The sequence below is a fragment of the Octodon degus genome, unplaced genomic scaffold (assembly GCF_000260255.1).
Source record: "Octodon degus isolate 3935 unplaced genomic scaffold, OctDeg1.0 scaffold00067, whole genome shotgun sequence".
NCBI classification, from domain to species: domain Eukaryota; kingdom Metazoa; phylum Chordata; class Mammalia; order Rodentia; family Octodontidae; genus Octodon; species Octodon degus.
In genome coordinates this window covers 6,163,100-6,183,950 of record NW_004524643.1, presented here as the reverse complement: position 1 = coordinate 6,183,950, position 20,851 = coordinate 6,163,100, and the positions used below count along the sequence as shown (strand labels likewise).

Here is a 20,851-nt window from a genome sequence, read left to right as displayed (position 1 = left end):
AAGAAGAAGAAGGAGAAGAAGGAGAAGAAGACAAGGAATTTAGGAAAATATTAGAATTGACTTACATTATTGTTTACACAGTTTTGTTCAATTGTAAACATTTGGTCTTTTTTTCCCTGTATTTTAGAGAAGGTTCTACAGGGTGTTCAGGGTCTCACTACCAGGTCGGGTTCATAGTAATCTGTCTGTTTACAGCCTCCCTAAAGCTGGGGTGACTAGTGCACGCCACCATGCCCAGTCTCAATTGCCAGCTCAGTGCGCCCTGGGGGCGGGGCCAGCACAGCAGGCCCCTACGCCTGCTTGCAGGTGCTTTAATCTGCTCAACTATTTGGCTGGCCCAACATTTGGTCTTTTACTATGTTATTTTTATTTTGTGTGGACACATTCTGTTTATTTTTTGGTTAAAGTTAATTTTTATTTTATTTTGGTGTGTATTTACGACTTCAATTTTTTTTTTTTTTTTGTATGGAGACTTGAACTCAGGACCTCTTGATTGCTGAGCAGGTACAATGCCACTGAGCTACATACCTGGTTCCTCAACTCCAATCTAAAATAGAGTGTTATGAAGTATAAGAAGTAAAGCCATGCTGTTATGTTGAGCTGTAGGGAACTCAGGTCAACAATTTCTGACATTGCCAATGCAGCGGAAGACCCAATACTATTATGGACTACTGAACTCTTTTAGAATATTTTGCTGAGTTTACACACCTGTAATATTTAAATGATGGAACTTAACAAAAAAAGGGGATACAAATGAATGTCCATTTTGTATCTGTGTATTCAAAGTGGTATACAGTTACATTCTCTTAATGAATAGAGGGATTTGTTCTAATGGTGTTTGTAAATAGGATCTCAAGTCGGCATCTTGGACAGCAATTAACCACTAGGAAGAATGTATGCAATGTGTTAATTATTGAAACCGTCCTACCAATTTGGTTTGAAGCTGTCTCATTGCTATTTGTTTCTCAATAAAATTATGGAAAAAAATAAAATAGAGTGTTTCAGGAACTTTAAAAACATTGAAAGTGGAGAATGACTTAGTATTCTAAGAAGTTAGCTGAAGTGTTATAGGCAAGTTTCTTTCGTCCTACTTTTTATTTTTTCCTTTTATTTTTTGAGACAGGGTCTCATTACGTACTTCAGGATGGTGCTGCATTCACTATGTAGCCTAGACTGACCTCGAACTCATGGAGATCCTCCTCCCAGCTGGGGTGACTAGTGCACGCCACCATGCCCAGTCTCAATTGCCAGCTCAGTGTGCCCCAGTCTCAATTGCCAGCTCAGTGTGCCCCAAGGGCTGCGGGGCTTAGTCGGTAAGTTTCTATTGGGGTGCTGTGTCTCCAGGCTTCTCAGGAGGGAATGCCCATTGTTAGTGAGAACTGCTTGCCTTTGGGGATCACAGATCCGGACGGCAGGGCAGAGGATCACAAGGAGCCCTTGTCTTCCTCAGTATGGATGTGGAATGAAGCCCGTTGACCTACATGCAGGACAAGAGTGGGGGCGCTTGAACTTTTGCCTTGCATGTGTCCACTGATTTTCTTTATGGCCTTGGGCAACTCATTAAAACACCTCCAGGTGTCTTAACCCGGCAAAAGGCAGCATAACCTGCACTGGTCCTTGTACAATTATCATAACGATAAAGGAAACTTGCTTTTAAGGCAAGAGATCATTGGATTAGTATTTATAGAACCTCAGATATTCATAAAAACGTTCTAAATTGTTTGCTAGTTCCTTCTGTCGACAAACCATTCAATCAAGCCGTTAAAAATTATTTATTGGAAATTCGCCATATTTCTTAGAATACAAAGGGAGTAAATATCCCGAGGCAGAAAATAGAAATTATGAATCACTTCCCACCTGCTCTGGATTCTATAAAAACTAAGCATAGTGATGTGTGAAAGGAGCTGAGAGGACAGATCCTGGGCACGGGGAGCCAGGGGTGGCAGCAGGGCATTGTGGCTCTTTTCCTGTTTACCTGCTCACTCTGGGCCCAGCCCTTCTTGCCTGGCGAGCAGAGCAGAACCTCTAAAGCCAGCCAAGCACCCATGCCTGTGCTCCTGCGGCTCCCAGATCCCTTACCTCTTCCACTTCCGCATCCAGCCCCCAAGTCCCGACCAAGGTGCCTCAGTAAAATCTAATCTCCTGACCTCTATGCTGCGTTCTGCAGCTCAAGCCTCCTGTTTTTAAGTCTGGCTAACGTACAGAGGAAATCAGGACCCAGGTCTTCTCAGCGGTCTTTAGTGGGTCCCCATTGGCTTCAGAAACAACTCCTGCTGCCCTAGCGCAGCATTTGGGGCCCTCCTTGACTTGGCACCATGCTATATTTCTACTGCTTTGGTCTATTCTGTTCATCTTCCCAATCTCCAGTCTCGGGTTTAGGGCCATCGTGTCCCCTTTGCAACAACTCCATGTCTTTTCCTGGCCATTCTATCACAGCTGCCTCTTCTAACTGCCTTCCAGCTTACAGTGTCTTCTTTATCCCTCAAGTAGGCTCCATTTGAAAGTCCAGGAAGACCTGAGATCCACGAAGAATTGCCTAATCTCTGCGTATCACTTGGCTGAGTCTGTCTGCTAAAAAGGCTTATCGCTTGTTTTCTTCTTTATCAAGCTGTGGGCTCCCTGAGGATAACAGGCAAATCTTAAATCAGTTTGTGACTTTTTGGCTGACCCAGTCCATGCTTGTATATTGGAGAAGGCTGCTCAGCAGCCTACAGGGTACCACAGTGTTGTAGCATAGGAAGGGGCTGTAGGAGCCGGGCATGGTGGTGCACACCTGTAATCCCAGCACTGGGGAGGCTGAGGCAGGAGGTTCATGCAAGTTTGAAGCCAGCCTGGGCTACATAGTGAGTTCAAGGCCAGCCTGAACTACAGCAAAACCCTGTCACAAAAACAAAAACCCAACCAATCATACAAAAAAATAACCTTGAGGTATTGGAGGGTCTATTTATACTAAAACAAAGTGCTGCTCACTTCCCAGGCATGTGACCTTGGACAACTTAATTAACTTTTCTCGGTGTGTTTTCTCCTTGGTAAACTGAGAATATTAGGGTTTGCTTTGAGGAGTTGTAAAGATGTAAGTGAAAAAATGAGAAATTCCATTTACCCAGCTATCCTCCTAGGTATCCTCCCAAAAGAGCTAAAGACATATTCATGCACACACATGTTTATAGCAGCCCAATTTCTAGGAGATAGATCTCGGAAACAGTGTGTACGTCAGCAACACGTGAATGGATACGGAAACTGTGGTATTATATACGATGGAGTTTTATGCTGCTATTAAGATAAATTTGAGGGGCTGGCAAGGTAGCTCAGTGGACTAAACACCTGCTTAGGTAAGCAAAGGCACTGAGGTTCGATCCCCGGCACCACATGCCCCACCGGGCCCGCCCCTGGGCATGCTGAGCTCTACCATGACACTCATGCCGCTGTGGCTCCCAGAGCAGAAACGCTGGTAATATTTACCAAGCTCTTAGCACGTGCCAGAGACTACGCTAGGTGCTTTATGCACAGTATTTTGTTCAGTCCAACAATGATTTGGGGGGATAGAAGACAACTTTTAAAAACTTGATATTATTCCTCACTTTACACACCAAGGAGGAGGAGGGCGTAGAGTCCATAAATTGTCCTAGACCCCTTCGCTAATTTCAGGACAGGAATTCACATCAGCTCTGTGTGCCTGTGCCTCATCAGGCCTACCTTTTAAATACCATGCTAAATGGCCCCTAACCCAGAACATGCCTGTCACACTTTAGAGTAGATGAACACACACACATATACACATGCACCACAAAAACTAAACTGTGTATTTGTGTGTGTGTGTTTTTTTTTAAACTGTGTATTTGTTAAGGTGCTTAGTCAACTACTAAGCTCTTCTTTCTTCTTCTCTTCTCTGGGTGCCCGGAGGAGATTCGGCTTCTCATTCTCAGGCTGCATCATGGTTTGGACTGGGAAATTCTTGCTGCTGTTAGCCAAGCTCATTAGAAGCCCACGGAAGTGAATTATAGAAACATGCCTGTGCCAGCCTACCTAGCCACATTTTCCATTCCTGGGGCATATGGGCACCAGCTCATTTAAGAAGCATTTTTAACGAAAGCACACAAAAGAAATGCTCAGCATATGTTAGAGTAGGTAGGGACTCATGGAATCCTAAATCAGCTTGCTTTTTATAGCCTCTTGCAGAGGGACAAGCTAGTGCGAGTCCTGTACTCCTTCAGCACACACTGAGGAGGGGAGCAGGTGGAGATGCCCGTGTCAGAGACTGCGACGGGAGGGTCCCTGGCCGGCTCCCAGCCCCGCGCTCTCTCCTACCCACCTGTCACCTAGTTTGAAATATGCCCTCATATGCCTGTTTTCTCCAAGGCAGTGCCAACTCAATGCACCCATTTTTAAAAAGAGGACATAAGTAGAACACATTAATTAGAAAATAGGTTTAAGAGGGAAAAATTCTTACTCCCATTTTCTCAAGGGAAATATTATGGTATCATCCTGTTCTTTCCGGGGTTGTTTTGGTTTTACACACACTTGCACATGTGTACCTGAGCTCACATGCAGACATGTATGCACGTATACGTCTCTTTTATCAAACTGTGATTATATTACATGTCCTGCAACTTGCTCTTTTCCGATTTAATATGGTCACTTCAAGTCAGTAAGCACAGGTGCACCTTGCCATTTTTGACAGTTCTATGGTGTCCCTTGTGTGGTTTATCACAATTTCTTTAATGATCCAGCCTTGTTGGGCATTCAGGTTGCCACCCATGGCTACTGTCAGTGTCACCTCCAGGGACATCTTCACATGTGCTCTGAGCACTGGTCCCTTGATTTCTTAGGACAAATGGAAACCTTGTCTTAAAACTAAGTTACAAATCATTCTTTAATAACCTGGCATAATCACTCCCTCCTTTCCTTATGACAACTATGGTCCTTGACAAAAATAAAGGAGACTTGTGGTGTGTGAGGGTGAGTGGGTGTTTGGGGGAAGAGAGGAACAGAAGAAAGAATGTGCTGGGGGATGTGGGGGGCATGAAGAACTGCTGCCAATGGACTAATCGAGAATTCTGGGGTAGATTGAGGATGTTGAATTAAAAGAAAAACCAGCCAATGAAACACAGAGCAGAGAAGGGACAGTGGAAGTCTTCAACACTTGCTTCCCTGCTTTACAATTTACCAAGACAGGGCTTTCCTATGAACCTTAGAATGGCCACCCCATTGGTCTTTTGGGAATGTTGAATAATCAAAGCCCACAAAAATGTTCACTCTATTTAACTTAGTAACGGTGCTCTGAAAACACAACCTCAGGAAAGTACATCCCCCAAAAGATAAAGCTATGCATACTGTAAGGTTTCTTACAAAGTTATTTAAATAACTAAAACTTTTTATTTAAATTTTTTTATTTAATTAAAATCACCGATTCACAGATAAGTGAACTATGGCAGATCTGCATCTTAGAAAAGCATGTAGCTGTCTCATGCCAGCTACGTGATCTTAAGAAATTCTTTAGCAGTGGCTGGGGTTCAATTCTTGGCATGCCGCGTTAGCCCTGCCCCCCAGGTCGCACTGAGACAGAGATTGAGACTGGGCGCAGTAGCGCATGCCTGTAATCCCAGTGCTTGAGAGGCTGAAAGAGAGGAGAATCACTATGAGTCCTATCAGTGTAGTGAGACCCTGTAGACCTTATACTAAATACATAAAAAATTAATTGCACAAATATGAAGCTATGTAGCAGTCATTAAAAAAAGAAATTATTTAGCTCCTTTGATGGGTTAAATGGGCACAATAATATTTATTAGTATAGACTTGTTTTCAGGATGAAATAAAATAATAATAGTCAGCCCTCTGACTGCAGAATCTGTGGAATTACCCAACCCCAGATTAAAACTATTAAAAAATATCACATCTGTGCTAAACTGTATAGATTATTTTTCCTTACATTCGTTCCCTAAACCATACAGCATAACAACTATTCCTATAGCATTTATATTGTATTAGATATTCTAAGTAATGTAAGCAGGATATGAAGTACACAGCAGGATGTGCAAAGGTCGTATGACAACGCCAAGGCCATTTAAACAGAGGACTTGAGCATTCAAGGATTACGGTACCTCAGGGCAGGGAGATAGCTCAGTGGAAAAAGTGTTTGCCTGGCAAGCACAAGGTCTTGAGTTTGATCCCTGGTACCACAAAAAAGAATTATGGTATCTTGCTGGGTTCTGGAACCAATTCCCAATAGATACAAGGGATGGCTGCATTTGAGAAGTGCTCAGTATGGCCTTGAGATATGATAGGTGTTGAGCAAATAGAATCCAAGTGCGCAAAGAATCCGTGATGCCCACACAAACGAACGTGACACATACACAAAGCAGCTCACAGGAGCATGCATGCACCCATCACAGGACATTTTTTCCATCCCTTTCCCACCTCTTGCTCCTTCCTCCCTTCATCTCTTCTTGTCCCATGCAGCTGAAAAAGATCTCCCTCCTTGCCATTTATTAAGCTTCTGTTTTGCTCCACATATATGTACATTTAAACTCCTCGTATAAAGGAAACCATAGCTTGTGCAAATGGAAGGGGATTAAGAGTTGGAAGAAGGGAGAGAGGAGAAGGGCAGGGAATAAAAAAGCAAAAGAAGAATTAGGATGGGCTCCGTATGCATAGCAACACTGGGAGATACATGTCACCATTATGCACCGCGACCATGTCCTAATGAAAATAAGAAGCCACAGCACAAAATAAAACAATGACAGGCATCAAACCCTAATAACAGGAACAAGTCAAATGTCCATTAGTCAGCGAGTAGATAAACAAATGTGGCAAGTGCATACCATAGACCACTATTCAGTCTTCAAAAGGAATACAGTTCTGGCATCTGCTCTGATGCGGATAGACTTCAAGAACATGGTGTTAAGTGAAATAAGCCAAATGCACAAGGCAAATAGCGGCATGTGTCCACTTACCTGAGCTGCCTGAAATGGGCAAATGCAGAGGCAGAAAGTAGACAAGGTCAAGGGGGTAGTGGTTAGAACGAGATGCTACATGATAGGCAGAGAGTTTCCATTTGTGTGGTGCTGAAGCTCCGGAGCTAGGGGGTGGAGACCGTTACACAGCAGGGCGAGTGGACTGAGCGCCAATGACACACTTAAAAAGGACTAAGGTGGTGAATTTTGTTATGTGTACTTTACTACTTAAAAAAAACAAGCCCTAAAGAGACAGCGGCGCAGCCTGGTGGCTCATGGCATGGGCTCTACAGCTGGGCTGCTTGGGTCCACTCTCTGCCTTGGCCTCCTTTATTGGCTCTGCGTGGGCCAACCAGACTCAGATGAGTAGATTTATGTAAAGCACTTAGTCTTGCAATCATGTTGGGCTCATACTGAGTCCTACATCCTTCTGGCCAAAAGGAAAAATAAAATCTCAAGTGGTTTTCTCTTGAGAAATTGGGATCAGAAATAGCCAGCGGAGCTGGTGCATTATCCTTGTGTGGCGGATCTATGGAGAGTCACAAAGTTGCTTGGCAAAGATGGCCCCAAAACAAAGCAGCTAGAGGAATTGTGTGTCTAACAGTAACCAGCTAAAACAGCCTGGTTTTGTCTTGGGGACAATCTTGCCAGCACCAGAGTAGACGCTCACAAGCTACTGAGTGAAGCTCCCACCTACCGAGACTGTTCTGGGCAGAGTGGCCAAGGTCCGATTCTGCAGTCTCCCTTCGTTTGCCATTTCAAGGCTGAGCAGACCCTCTCTAAAGCATCGGAATGCTCTGCTTCTTTGGGATGACTTGCTTTATTCTAACACAAGTCATCTTTTCCGTTTAGTCCCTGAGAGGCTTCTCTTTCACTGGAAGGATACATGGAAAGATGACAATAGCCTGATTTATTGGTGGCTGCAGAATTGTGGATGAAATAACTCAGTTCTGCTACTGGAGTTATTATAATGGCTATAAAATTTTAAAAACAGATTTTAAATAATCACCGTTGCCCAGTGTTTTCCCATTTGTAAGCTATTTTTTGTTGGATGCATGCATAATGGTTCGCAGCACTGCAGGCAGATGAATAATGAGATGTGAAACAGATGCGGGATTGGGCCCCTGGGCCCTGTCCTCATTGTGGCCTGGTACCCATCCCTGGATTGTCATCAGCTCCAAAGTGAGTGTAACGAGGGCTTGATGTGGTGTCTGAATGGATCATGAGTCCCATTCAAGTGCTTTTACACACCAGCAAACAGCTGCTGAACTTCTTCCTCTCGGTGGTTTATTCCTAACCTTCTATGGAGCAAAGCAAATTCAAGAACAGCAGAGCTGTGTCCACGTATGCACCTGCATGTTTCTGCCTGGCAGGTCAGGACCTGCCGCTGCCACCGCCACTGCCACTGCCACCACCTTTCTGAGGGTGTGATCCACAGCTGCGGTTCCACCTAATGCGGGTCGGGGGTGGGGGCATGCCACAGAAAAGCACCTTTAAATCTTTCCTCACCCTATGAAGGGCTCAGGTCTCCCTGGACAGGGCTGGAGTCTGCGTTGATCCCTTCTTCTTGTGCTTGGCTAGGAAGAAGATGAAGAAGCCATGGTTGAGTTCTGCTGGACTTTGGAATAGTAGGTACTGTCAGTGTGCTGGTCGTACCTGGGAACTTGCTGGGGCTGAGCCGGGGTGTACGCATGTGCCAACCTTCTCTCTGCTCTGTCACTGAGGACTTCTTTTCAGAACTGCTGCAATCTGGAAGGGCCAGGAATTAACACTCTTGGGAACAACTTCAACCAATGGTTCTTGGTAACTGGAGCATAAATACTCCAGCTCTCTCAGCCCTTGGGTGGGATAATTGTGAGGCACACAGTTTATAGCATTTCCCAGGGAATTGTGCTTGGGTTTCCACTGTGGTAGCTGGGTCACTCCACACTCCTGCTGGGCTGCCTCTTGGCTCTGATGTCTGCCCCTGCCCCAGGACTAAGCCTCAAAAATACACTCATTGTGCTCCATTCCCTGTCTCAAGGTCTGCCTGTAGGAGAAAGCACATGATAACGTGATGTCAAGAAAGCACAGAGCCTCGTGTTAGCAGACCTGGGTTTGACCCTGGTTCTGTCCCGTGTGTGTCACGTGACATTGGGCAACTGACTTCGGTCACTCCGGTCTCTCCACGGTGACAATGCATGAAAACACCCACCTCCTCCTGGGAGGGGACTGTGTTACAGCAGGTGCGGAAGAGGAGGGAGCTCTTTAGAGACAGTCATCTCACTGGGAAGTGTGACTGTCCCCTTCTCCTTGGTCTGCAGAATCCTTCCCAGTTCCTCTTCACTGCTGTCCTTCTTATTCACATTAATAACAGTGTATGTCGTCAGCAAGCTCACAACATTATGAAAACTTCAACTTTCTAATTCTTTCATCATAGTTTAATGAATAAATGAACATTTCAGCGCATTCACACTATTGTTGTTCTAGCTGCTTATCTGTCCTGCACTGCTTGAAACTGATTTTGAGACTGTGAGATGCTGTACCCCTAAGAACTTCATGTCTTCACCCAGACCACTCTCCCACGCACTCAGAACTCCTCTTACCTAAGAAAACTAACCTCAAGTCTTTGCTATTGTTTACGTTTTGTATCTGTATTCAAATGCTCTACTTGTGCCATGAAGGATTTTTATAGCTATTTTCTTTTTGCCCAAGGCCTACCCTAGGTTCACTGTGGAATGGTCTTGCTTAGAAACAACCACCCTGGCTTTGACTTTCTGTCTCTTTGTCTCTCTGTCTCGGTGTCTCCATCTCCATCTCCTTGTCCCTCTCCCTGTCCCTTCTTCCTCCATCCCTCTGCCCCTCTCTCCCTCTCCCTTTCCTTCTGTCTCTCCTTCCTTCCCTCCCTCCCTGTCCCTCTCCCTTTTCCTCCCTTTCCCTCTCCCTTTCCCCCCTTTTTCCCTCTCTCTGTCCCTCTCCCTCTTTCCCTCTCTCCCTATCCCTTCTTCCCTCCCTCCATGTCCTTCACTCCCTTCCTCTTCCTCTCCCTCTTTCTCTCTCCCTGTCCTTCTCCCTCCCTCTCCCTCTTTCCTCCCTCCCTCTCCTTCTTTCCTCCCTCCCTCTCCCTCTTTCTCTCCCTCCCTCTCCATCTCCCTCCCTATTCCTTCTTCCCTCCCTCCCTCTCTGTCCTTCACTCCCTCTTCCTCTCCCTCTTTCTCTCTCCCTGTCCTTCTCCCTCCCTCTTCCTCCTTTCCTCCCTCCCTCTCCCTCTTTCCCTCCCTCCCTCTCCCTTTCTCTCCCTCCCTCTCCCTCCTTCCCTCCTCCCTCTCCCTCCTTCCCTCCCTCCCTTGCCCTCTTTTTCTCTCCCCCTATTCCCCATGCATGTCAGGTTGATACTCAAGCATAGGAGGTGAATTACTATCATGGCTTTCTGGACCATGGGTGACAAAGTCACTGGGCTGACCCTGGTCTGGATATGCGATCTTAGCTGGCCTAGGGGCCTCTGCTTGAAGCACAGGGTCCCAGGCAGGAGGTGTGCGGCAGCTCCACCTGGTGAGACAGACAACTTACCAGGCAACCGGAACATCTGGTGATGATGGCTTGCTTGCTGGCAGTCTCAAAACTGAGAAGGGCCTCAAGTGGAGACAGGGACAAGTGGGTCTTTGAATCTCTCTCCCTCATCTTTTAAAGCCACCAAGACTGGCTCACAGGGGTGTCCAGCCTGAGGGAGGAAGTTCATCTACTCCTAACCACTTCCTGAAGGCCCGACTTCTGAGCATCATAGATGGATTATGTTTCCATCCTCCTAATCCTATGATGGGGGTTAAACTCCAACGTGTTTCAGGACTGGCCATATTCAAACAGCATATCCCAGACATCAGAGGCCCCGAGGGCTGGAGGCTGCAGGTCCGGGTTGTCTGTCAGTCCTTGGGTGGAAGCATATGCAAAGGGTGGGGGGCCAGCTGAGGCAAACCTGTGCGGGATTCCTTTAGCTGTCCTCTCTCCTGTCTTCCTCCAGGCTAACGTTTCCATCTGGGTCCCCCATGTCTACATCTCATGTGGTCGAGTGTAACTAGAATGGTCCATACCAAAACCCTCTCCTATTTCTATACCATTTCAATTCACAAAAGCATCACGTAGCCATTCGAGCTAGAAGACTTGCATCGGGGGTAATAAATACTTCAAATCATAGCCAATCAGGGCTGGGATGTAGCTCACTGGCACAACCCTTGTCTAGGGTGTGAAAGACCTGAGGTTCCAACATCAGCATCCTCCAAAACCCAAAAACACAATGCGTGGTGGCTGCGTGGGACAGTGCGTTGCCAGAGTCTGAGGCCAAACTCTGTGGAGAGAAGGAGCGCAGGGCTGCTTAGTGATCCTTCCGTAGTCTCCGACCAGGGCTGGGAACCCTGGGGCCCCGAGTTTGCGAGCAGAGCCTTCAGGGCACCCAGGCCCCCTCTCTCTCATCTGCCACCTGCGCTGTCCCCAGGGTCTTGTTGCTCCAGCTCTGATCCCATCCTCCCAGCGCCATTCTTCGGCTCAGCCTCCGAGTCTCCCCCTGAGCCTGCGCTGTGTCCCTGCGCTGCTCCTGCCCGGGACTCTCAGGCTGAAGCCCTTCTGCCTGTAGCCGCACTGCAGTTTTTGTACAGAGTTGCACACCGCTGAAAAATCTTTCTTCACCTCCCCACCAGTTCCAGGAGGAGCCCCAGACTGCTCAGCAGGATGCATCAAGCCCTCGCTCTCTAGTCCTCGCGTACTGCTCCGCTCCATTTCCTGACTCTCCTTGAATTCCTCCCTGGGTCAGTGTCCCAGGGACACTGAGGTAGTTATGGCTCCCAGCTGGCCTTGCTTTCCTGCGCTTCACAGCTCCCTGCACCCCATTTCTAAGCCTATGCAACCCCTCGGGACTCCCTTTCCACTCTTCCCTTCACCCCCAGGATGGGTGGTGGCCCCTTCCATAAGCTTCCCCCACCCACCAAGCTCCCCTCTTTCCTATCCCATAGTGTAAGTACCATCTTCTTCCATGAGCTTCTGTAGCACTCTGTAGATAAAGCTTTCTTCCCTTACCTCACTGCCTCTGTACTCATGTGAGGTTCATTCATTTATTCATTCAGTAAATGCCTATTGAACCCCTGCTGTATGCCAGTGCTTTCCTGGGAGTTACAGAGCGAGGAGCCACAGTCTCCTCTTCCCGGGCCCTTCCAGCCCTGTGTGCATTCGGGTAGAGATGAGATGCAGGCGAATGCATAATGGAATGTAAGTGCCAAAAGAAAAGAAGATTGTTAGCTGAGTGACAGTGGGACAGATTTGAATGATGTAGGGATAGGCTGGGTTGACTAGAGGACAGGGCCGTGGACAGAGGAGGTGGAGCGCAAATGCCCTGCGCCATTGATGCTGGATATCTGAGCAATACCAGGAGGAACCCTGAATGGGAAGAGGGACTCGGACGAGGTCAGAGGAGGAGTCGAGGGGCAGAGCACACTGGGCCTGCTGGAGCATAAACAGGCTTCGGGTTTGTTCTGCAGGAGCTGGAAGCACTTGACCGGAGAAGGGGAACAACCCTCTTCATCCTTTAGAAGCCTCTGGCGGGGGTGGGACTGAGAATAGAGTGGAGGGAAAAGGGTGGGCGTGGATTCCAAGCTGAGAGGACGCGTGGGCCTGGGGGAGGCTGTGGCGCAGCGAGTGGGGGTTGAATCTGTGGTGTATTTTCCAGGTAGAGCTGGTAGGATTTCCTGACATTGAATGTGAAGAAAAAGACAGAACAATCAGTCAATCAAGGCAGACAGGAAGAAACTGCGCCTCTGAGATTTGATCACTCGTTTCCTCCTCAACCCTCCTGGCTTCCCGGCTCCAGGTTTCTTCCATTCTGGATGCCTTGGGGAATCTGATAGGAGCTGCGGATTTTCTCTCCCTGAGGTCTTCGCTGTGTCCACACGCATACACAGCGTTGTCCATCATTTCGGGGGCCCACAGATGGGATGGATTCCCTCCTTGAATCTGAGCTCAGAATCCCTCCCCTCGTGTGGAGCAGAACAGCCTGAAGAGAGGCACTGCTCGGTGAATACGCCAGAATGAACGGGTGAAAACAGTCGCTTCTTTATTTGAACTCTTCATTGGCCTGAGTAACAATGTAAATGTAACTGTAACCACGGAACTGTCCCAATCACATCCGCACCGGTAGCTGGGGTGAATACTGGCATTAGAAAGAACCAAACCGAGTCAAACAAGTAAACCAAAAAGACAGGAAAAGGGAAGAGGGAGAAACGAAGCAAAGCGTCTCAATAGAAAAACACTTTAAAAACTGCTCTTTACAAAATGCGTGGGTGGAAATGCACAAGGGAGGAAAACATTAAATAAAAATGCACTCATTCTACGGGTACCGCGGGGACGTTCTCCACCTCAGCTTCAGGCAGGGGGGTGGTATATTTGATAATTTCTGCATAAGAAGAGGGGGACTCTGGGGTCCTGGTTGACACCCAGAGGGGGGAGTGGGTCACCCCGAGACTCAGAGCCCATATGGAGTTAGGGTGAAGGGGCCAGAGAGAGAGGATGCCAGGCATTGAGGAACAAAACGCAAATGTGTCGCCTAACCCCCGAAGCAGCACAGTTTTGAAACAGTTGGCCTGGCTCTCGGGGTTCAGAAAAGTAGCCTAATCGTGAGGACGAGTGGCTCCTATGAAGCTGCGCACCTGAGGTTATTGCCCGGATGATGGTCTTTCTCCCTATGAAGACAAAAGCCTTACTTAGAAGATGCAAAAAGCCAGGAGGAAGGCTCCGTCTCCTCTCAATTCCAACACAGGAGTTAGAAACCATAAGGTAAAATCAAAGCAGCCCTGAGGTGGGCAAATTAGGCATGGCACGACCAATCCTACATGCCACATGCCTCATGAGTCGTATTTAGCAGACACCTAGGGTCGGCTCTCCCTGTACTATCTCTGCCTCAGTCTTGATAAAGGCCGGGTAAGTCCTCCGGAGCCTCTTCCTTTGACAGGTGGAAGGTAGGTGGTAGGGAGAGGTGTCCCCTGCTGGGAAGAACAAGAACCAGCCGGGGCCCAGAAGGGGCTCACTGTGTTCTGTTCTTAGGTACTGCTCTGCCAAGAGAGGAACAACTGGTCCTCTTCTGTCCTGCCAGTCAGAGGGGAGGCTTTCTACTCACCTGTCCTCCCCTCCCAGCTTACACATCACCCAGAAGGCCACAGGGCCCCGAGCCTGGTGGCAGATGGCTGCCACAGAGCCAGGCTCCGTCTGCTCAGGTTCCAGTGGCCCTTGTCTCTGACCCGTGTTCCACAGCTCCTATTGAGCAGCCGGGCTGGAGACGTGGGAGCTGGGGCCAGGGCCTGCTCTCAGCCTCACCCTTTGCTGGAGTGTGGTGGCCGGATAGTGGAGATGCAGCATCAGGACAGATTAAATCCACACCTGTTCACTCTTGCCACCTGTGCCCAGGAGCCTGTGTGTTGGTTATAATTTGGGTCTTCATTTTCCAGATATTTTTGTTCTGCCTCGAAGTCTCAAAGGAGGAAAAGGCGAGATGGTCTTTTTCATTTTGTTTTTCAGTGATCGGCAAATCCCTAGGCAGAGTGCAGGAGAGCTCGGGAGAGAAGCTGTCTGAGCCTCTAATGTGTTTCTTCTGAGTATCTTACTGCAAAGAGAGCAGAACTCCCAGACAGGGGAAAACAATCTTAAGAGGCTCTTGATAGCAAATATGCTGCCACTTGTCATCTACCCAATGGCTCCTAATCCTCTTTCATGAGCTGAAATCCCCTTGAATTGGATTATAACATTCCTCCTGGTAGAAGGCACTTCGCTTGAAAATGCAAAGCCCTTGATTGTGAAAGAAAACAAACACTAATTTGAAATTTCTTGCCTTAGGAAGGAAGCCGTGGGTAGAGAAGCCTTCTAGGAAGAAGCCTGCTCCTCCCTTTGGAACCCGCAGCTCCCCAGGTGCACTGTGTGAACCTGCAGCTCCCCAGGTGCACTGTGTGAACCTGCAGCTCCCCAGGTGCACTGTGTGGTGATCGGAGTTCAAGACCAGGGGCCCCTCCTTGCACCTCCAAGTCCAGTGGCGTTTCCATGGGAGACAATACTTTTGCTCGTCCAAGAGAATTTATTCAGAGCTTTGAATGGTGGAGAAACAATATCGTGTTTAAAAGTTGAAGAGCCAATTCAAACTCCCTCATTGGGTGCAAGCGACCCTGCGTGCCGGGCTAATTTCTCATCAATGGCTCAGGGGCTGTCACCTGACATTCGATTGATAAATGTCAGATGGCAACTCTGAGGAAATAGGTGATAAACTGACAGTTGCAAAAAAACTGACAGGCAGAGGAGAGGCCTGTTATTCCAAGCCCATTTTCTCCAGATTCTTCCCCTCTGAGCTGGGATTTTTACCCGCCAGGCCCACGTCCCACCTCCTACCTACCAGGTCCTAGTACTCTTTCCCCTCTCGTCTTGTGGTTCCTTGTGTGCCCTTGTGGGCAGTCTCATTCCTTGTTTTCTCTGGTCACTGACATGGGTTGGGGGTAGCCCTGGGGCTCTGGCGTGGCTGGGCTGTGGACGTCCGGCCTGGAAAACCTGGGCTTTGTTTGGGTGCAGGAAGGGGTCCCTTAGCCACACAGCACACACCAGCACCCTGCCTGTGAGGCCAGGAAACAATGGGGGAAACGAGGCAGCGGTCAGGCAGGCAGGGTGTGCTTAAATTATGCTAATGCTGCAGGAACTGTAACCACCTCTAGACTCTTGGGGCTCCTTGCAACCCAAAGAAACAGGAATTGTGACCTCCAGGGGCAGTCAGGTCAGAGGGGCTCAGATGAGCCTCCTTGGTTTCCTATCAAGGCCAGCAACCATGAGGCCTCCTGCCCTATGGGACCCGAGTCCTAGCTGCACTGGGCCCCATAAGAGGACACAAGGATGCACAGAGACACGAATTTCTTTTGCCTTTTCTAAGCAGTTATGAATGCTTCCTCCTGTTTCTCAAGAATGTAAAATGTAGGCCACAGGACTCATAAACAAAAGGGACTGTACTCAGGATTGTCATTGCTGGATGCCTTCTTCCACACATACCCACAGGGAAGTATGTGTGCACCCCGAGAGGCCAGGGAGCCCGCAGTCTGGTCCTGGAGAGGGGCACTGATGGCAGAGCCAGGAGGGCCTGGACTCCAGTGGGGAGAGTCTCAAAGGTCTCCATTAGATGAGAGAAAGTAGGTAAGGAATATAGCCCTTGTGTCAGTTTCTCTTTTATTTTTAATTTCTTTCATTTTTTGAAATAAATGAATAATCCATGCATGTGATACAAAATCTAGAAGATCCCAATGAGTAGACAGTGAACGGAAACCCTGCTCTCCATCTCTGGAGTCCTCATTAACCTTCGGGAGGCACTAGTGAGTGGGGTGAAAGAGAGGCCAGGGCTGGTGGAGGAGCTCCAGGGGTGGCTGGGAGCGGAGGGACTGGGTCACCGTGGGGGAGAAATGGGCAGGATGGGAAGATCAGAGGCTGGGAGGGGTGGGCGAGGAGTCTGCTGCATGGGGGAAGGATGGTCCCCGATGAAGAGCCAGATACAGAGGGCTGCGGTGCCTGGTGGAGGAGGAGATGCAGTGCATGGAATTGGGCCTCCTGAGAGCAGGTGGAGCTCTTGACTTCGATCTGAAGGGATCTGGATGTGGGTGGGCCCTAAAGGGGAAAGGATCCAACAATACACGAACCTTGGGTTAAAGGTAAGAAGGTCATCCCAAGGGACCGTAGAGGGACATCTGACTGTTGAGAGGTTTAAGGGATCAGAACATCAGAAAATCGAGTTAAATAGCTATAGTTAGGGTTAGACCAGCCTACAGACAGCTCTGAGAACATGCCAGAGATATTTGGATTTGAGATGAGATGCGTGAATACATTTGGGAGGAGGAGGAAAATGAAGTGGTTCCTGAGGAGGCTTTACCTGTGTCTATCCGGTGAGCTCCTATGAACTTCCTGTGCGGGGCCCGTCTTGGCGGAGCTGTCGCTATCCTTCTCTCCAGGAATTACGCCTGATCCTTCCTACTTGGAATCCTTCTTTCCCACTTACTCCGCCATGCAGCCACTATTCTTTTGCACACCTGACCCCCCCAGCATCTTTCTTATTCCTTTCCCATTTCCACCACCAGCAGTAATATAAGCAGCAGCCCCAAGAGCTATTATTAATTGTTTACTATTGATATGCCAAACACTTTACCTTCTAGGGATCATCTCATGAAATCCTGTCAAAGACTATGAAGAAGGAGCCTACTGTTAGCCTTATTGTGCACACGAGGAAACTGAGGCACAGAGAAACGAGTGCCTGGGACACACGCTGGTAGTTGGGGCCAGGACTGGAACCAAGCAGTGTGACCACAGAGCTGCACGCTGCGGCCTCAGCAGCTCTGACTTGGGTGAAGGCACAGCATTCTCCATGTGAGTAGGTCATCTACTGTCTCAGGAACCTTAGCAGGTAGGTCCTGTTATTGTCCCTTTGGTTCTCAGAGGGAAACTGAGTCTCAAATGGGGCCAGAGCCAGGGAGGAAGAAAGCAAGGGCCAGGGGCCGCTCCCTCAGACCCCTAGGACTATTCTGTCTTCTCCTCTCGAGCCCATGCCATGTGCTGTCAGCTACCAGTGGAAAAAGTAAACGAAGCAAAGGAGGAGGGAAGGGACAGGCATAAAGGAGGAAGGGGCAGGAAAAAGAAATGAGAAATACTATGGATAACCACTGAGAAGATAACAATGTACAATGTATTAATTATTGAAACTGTCCTATTAACCAGTCTTGAAACTGTCTCATTGCTATTTGTTTCTCAATAAAATAAAAAAATAAACTACTATTATAGTGAAAAAAATTATAAAGCCTTTTATGGTACCAGTCCTTGCAAATTATTAAAAAATATAATTGAAAAATTAGAAAAAAAAAAGAAATGAGAAGAAAGCAAGCAAAGGAAAAGAAATCTAATAAGATACTGTTCTCCGAATTATTTTTTTCTCCCTTTTCTCCTCCCCTTCCCTCCCCTCCCCCTGCTCCCCATCTCTTGATTCTCCCACCTTTGAGAAAGTTCTGTCTCCCTTCTTTCTATTATCTCTTTTATTTTGCTGCCTATTTATAACTTGGGCCTCTCATATAAATGAAACCATGCGATATTTAGGCTGCGTGTCTGATTTATTTCACTTAGCGCTATGGCCCGAAAGTGCAGACATTTACCTACGGCTGACTCAAGTTTGTCCTTCTTTATGGCAGACTGATACTCCATTGTGAGTAAACACCACATTTTCTCTCTCCACTCAGCTGTTAATGAGGCTGCTCCCGAGATTTGGCTACTGCGGCTTGAATAAACAATAAACATGGATACACAAGTTCTCCTTTAATATTATGACTTTAACTCTTCCGAGAAGATAACTGGAAGGCACATAGTTGGGTCAAGTTGAACTTTTAGTTTTATTTTTTTGAGGAATTTTCATACTGATTTCTAATAGGTAGAGAAAAAGCCTCTGACGAAAACAACCTTTCATAATAAAAACATGAAGAAAATATGAATAGAAGGACCCAATCTCAATTTGGTAAAAGCCAGTTATGACAAACCAATGGCCAACACATTAAATGGGAAAAATCAGAAAGCTTTTCCTCTAAAATCAGGAACAAGACAAAGATGTCCACTATCACCATTCCTGTTCAGTGTGGGACTAAAAATATTAGCAAGAGCAATTAATAAGAAAAAGAAACAAAAAGGACACGCATAAGAAAGCAGGAAGTCAAAGTATCATTATTTACAGATGAAATGATCCTAAACTTAGATGACTCCTCAAATCCACCAAAAGGCTCTTGGAATTAATAAGCAAATTCAGTAATGTAGCAGGATACAAACCCCCCACAAAATCAATAATATTCTTGTACACTAATGATGAGCCTACTGAGAAAGAAATTAGGAAAAAATATCATTCATAATAGCACCAAGAAATGGGAAATACTTAGGTATTAATCCAACTAAGAAGTAAAGACCTCTACGGTAAAAAGGGACCTCTACAGCACACTGCGCTACACTACACTCTACATGACACCGAGAGGCCTCTACACTATTCCACTGTTCTGAAAAAGGAAATCGAAGAGGCCATTAGAAAATGGAAAGATGTCTTGGTTCCTGGATATGAAGAACCTGGATAGTCAAAATCATACCAAAACTGACATATAGATTTAAGGCAATCCCAATGATGATATTAAGAGCATTATTTGCATAACTGGAGAAAACAATCCTAAAATTTATATGAAACAGAAGAGACCCAGAAAATCAAAAGCAGTCCTGGGACACAAGAGCAAAATGGGGGGCATCACACCCTCAGACTTGAAGCAACATACACGGGCAGTTACATTACTACACTTATAATAACAGCATGATACTGGCACAAAAAATAGGCATCTGGATCAATGGAACAGAATAAATGAGGGAGAAACAATCCCAGGCACAGGTAACTGTTTGATTTTGACAAAGGGGCCAAAAGCACACACTGGAGGAAAGCCAGCCTCTTTAATGAATGGTGCGGGGCACACTGGCTTCTACACGCAGAAGGCTCAAATAAGACCCATCTCTCTCACCACAAACTCAACTAAAACCAAAAGGGAGCGAAGAGCTAAACGTTAAAACAGAAGCATTTAAGCTGGAAGATAAACTAGGTAAACTGCTTAAAATCATAGGCTTAGGCAAGGACTTTCTAAACAGAACCCTGACTGTACAGGAAGCAGTCATGAGAACAACAAAGAGGGTTAATATCAAATTAAATCGCTTCTAAAGGACAGTAAAAGAAACAACCAACAGTAAAACAAAGCAAAACAAAAACAAGAAAAACCACCCTACCAAATGGGGGAAAAATTGCCAGCTATTCTTCAGACAGAGAAGTAATAGCTAGAATATATAAAGAACTCTAAGACTGGGCAGGGTGGCCCGCGCCTGTAATCCCAGCTCTTGGGAGGCTACAAACAGGTGGATCACTACGAGTCTGATCTAGTAGTGCGATCCTGAACACCCTGTAGACCCTTCCCTAAATTAAAAAAAGAAGAAAGAACTCCAAAAAAAAAAAATTAGACCCCCCTCCTTGAAAAAAAGACCCAATCAAAACAAAAATTGGCACATGAAATGAATAGACACTTCACAGAAAAAGTACAAGTGGCCAACAAATAAATGAGGAAAAGTTCAACATTGTTGGCCATTAGTGAAATGCAAATTAAAGTACCACTGCAAGGCTATACTTTCAAGGATCATTTCTGTAGTATGTTAAAATAACAGTGTGATTCTAACTTATTCCAGAAAAAAGAACCTTCATCAAGAAATCTAATGAAGAATGCTGGTGAGATGATGGGAACAAAAGGAACTCTCTGTATGATTGGTGGGAATACGAATTGGTACAATTAAAGGATCATGTAATTTTTGTCCTTGGTTCTATTTATGAATTACATTCATTGTTTTACATTATTTTATTTTATTGTTTTATTTTATATATTTAGTACAGGGTCTCACTATGCAGCTTGGATTTATAGTGATCCTCCTGTTTTCAGCCTCCCCAGCATTGGGATTACAAATGTGTGCCACCACACCCAGTCTTGGTGACCAGTTTAGTACTCCCAGAGGCAGGGCCAGTGCAGCATGTGGTACAGGGGATCAAATTCTGGTCCCTGTGCTTGCCTAAGCAGGCACTTATCCTGCTGAGCTATCTCGCCGGCCCCTGTTTTGCATGTTTTGAACCATCTTTGCATCCCTGGAATGATCTTTTTGATGTTGCATTCTATTTGCTAGCATCATGTTGGGGATTTTTGCATCTATAGCCATTAAGAGACTGGTCTTCCCACTTTTTTTTTTTTTTTTTTTTTTTTTTTTTTTTGGAGGTACCAGGGATTGAACTCAAGACCTTGCGCTTGCCAGGCAAACGCTTATTCTACTGA

General features: G+C 46.7%; 1 protein-coding gene and 1 pseudogene across 1 annotated transcript in view; one reads left to right on the top strand and one right to left on the bottom strand.

Annotated features, from left to right (window-relative positions):
• LOC101575193 overlaps positions 1 to 8,376 on the top strand; it is an 11,867-nt pseudogene extending 3,491 nt beyond the window's left edge.
• Positions 8,377 to 13,297: 4,921 nt separating this feature from the next.
• Positions 13,298 to 20,851, bottom strand: part of LOC101574792 (PRAME family member 20-like) — a 141,108-nt gene continuing 133,554 nt past the window's right edge. The window contains exons 3-4 of the mRNA XM_023719325.1: positions 14,089 to 14,225; positions 13,298 to 13,397 (exon numbers count right to left, since the gene is read on the bottom strand). Of these exons, the coding sequence (XP_023575093.1) occupies positions 13,298 to 13,397; positions 14,089 to 14,225 (237 nt within the window). The remainder of the gene's footprint in view (positions 13,398 to 14,088; positions 14,226 to 20,851) is intronic.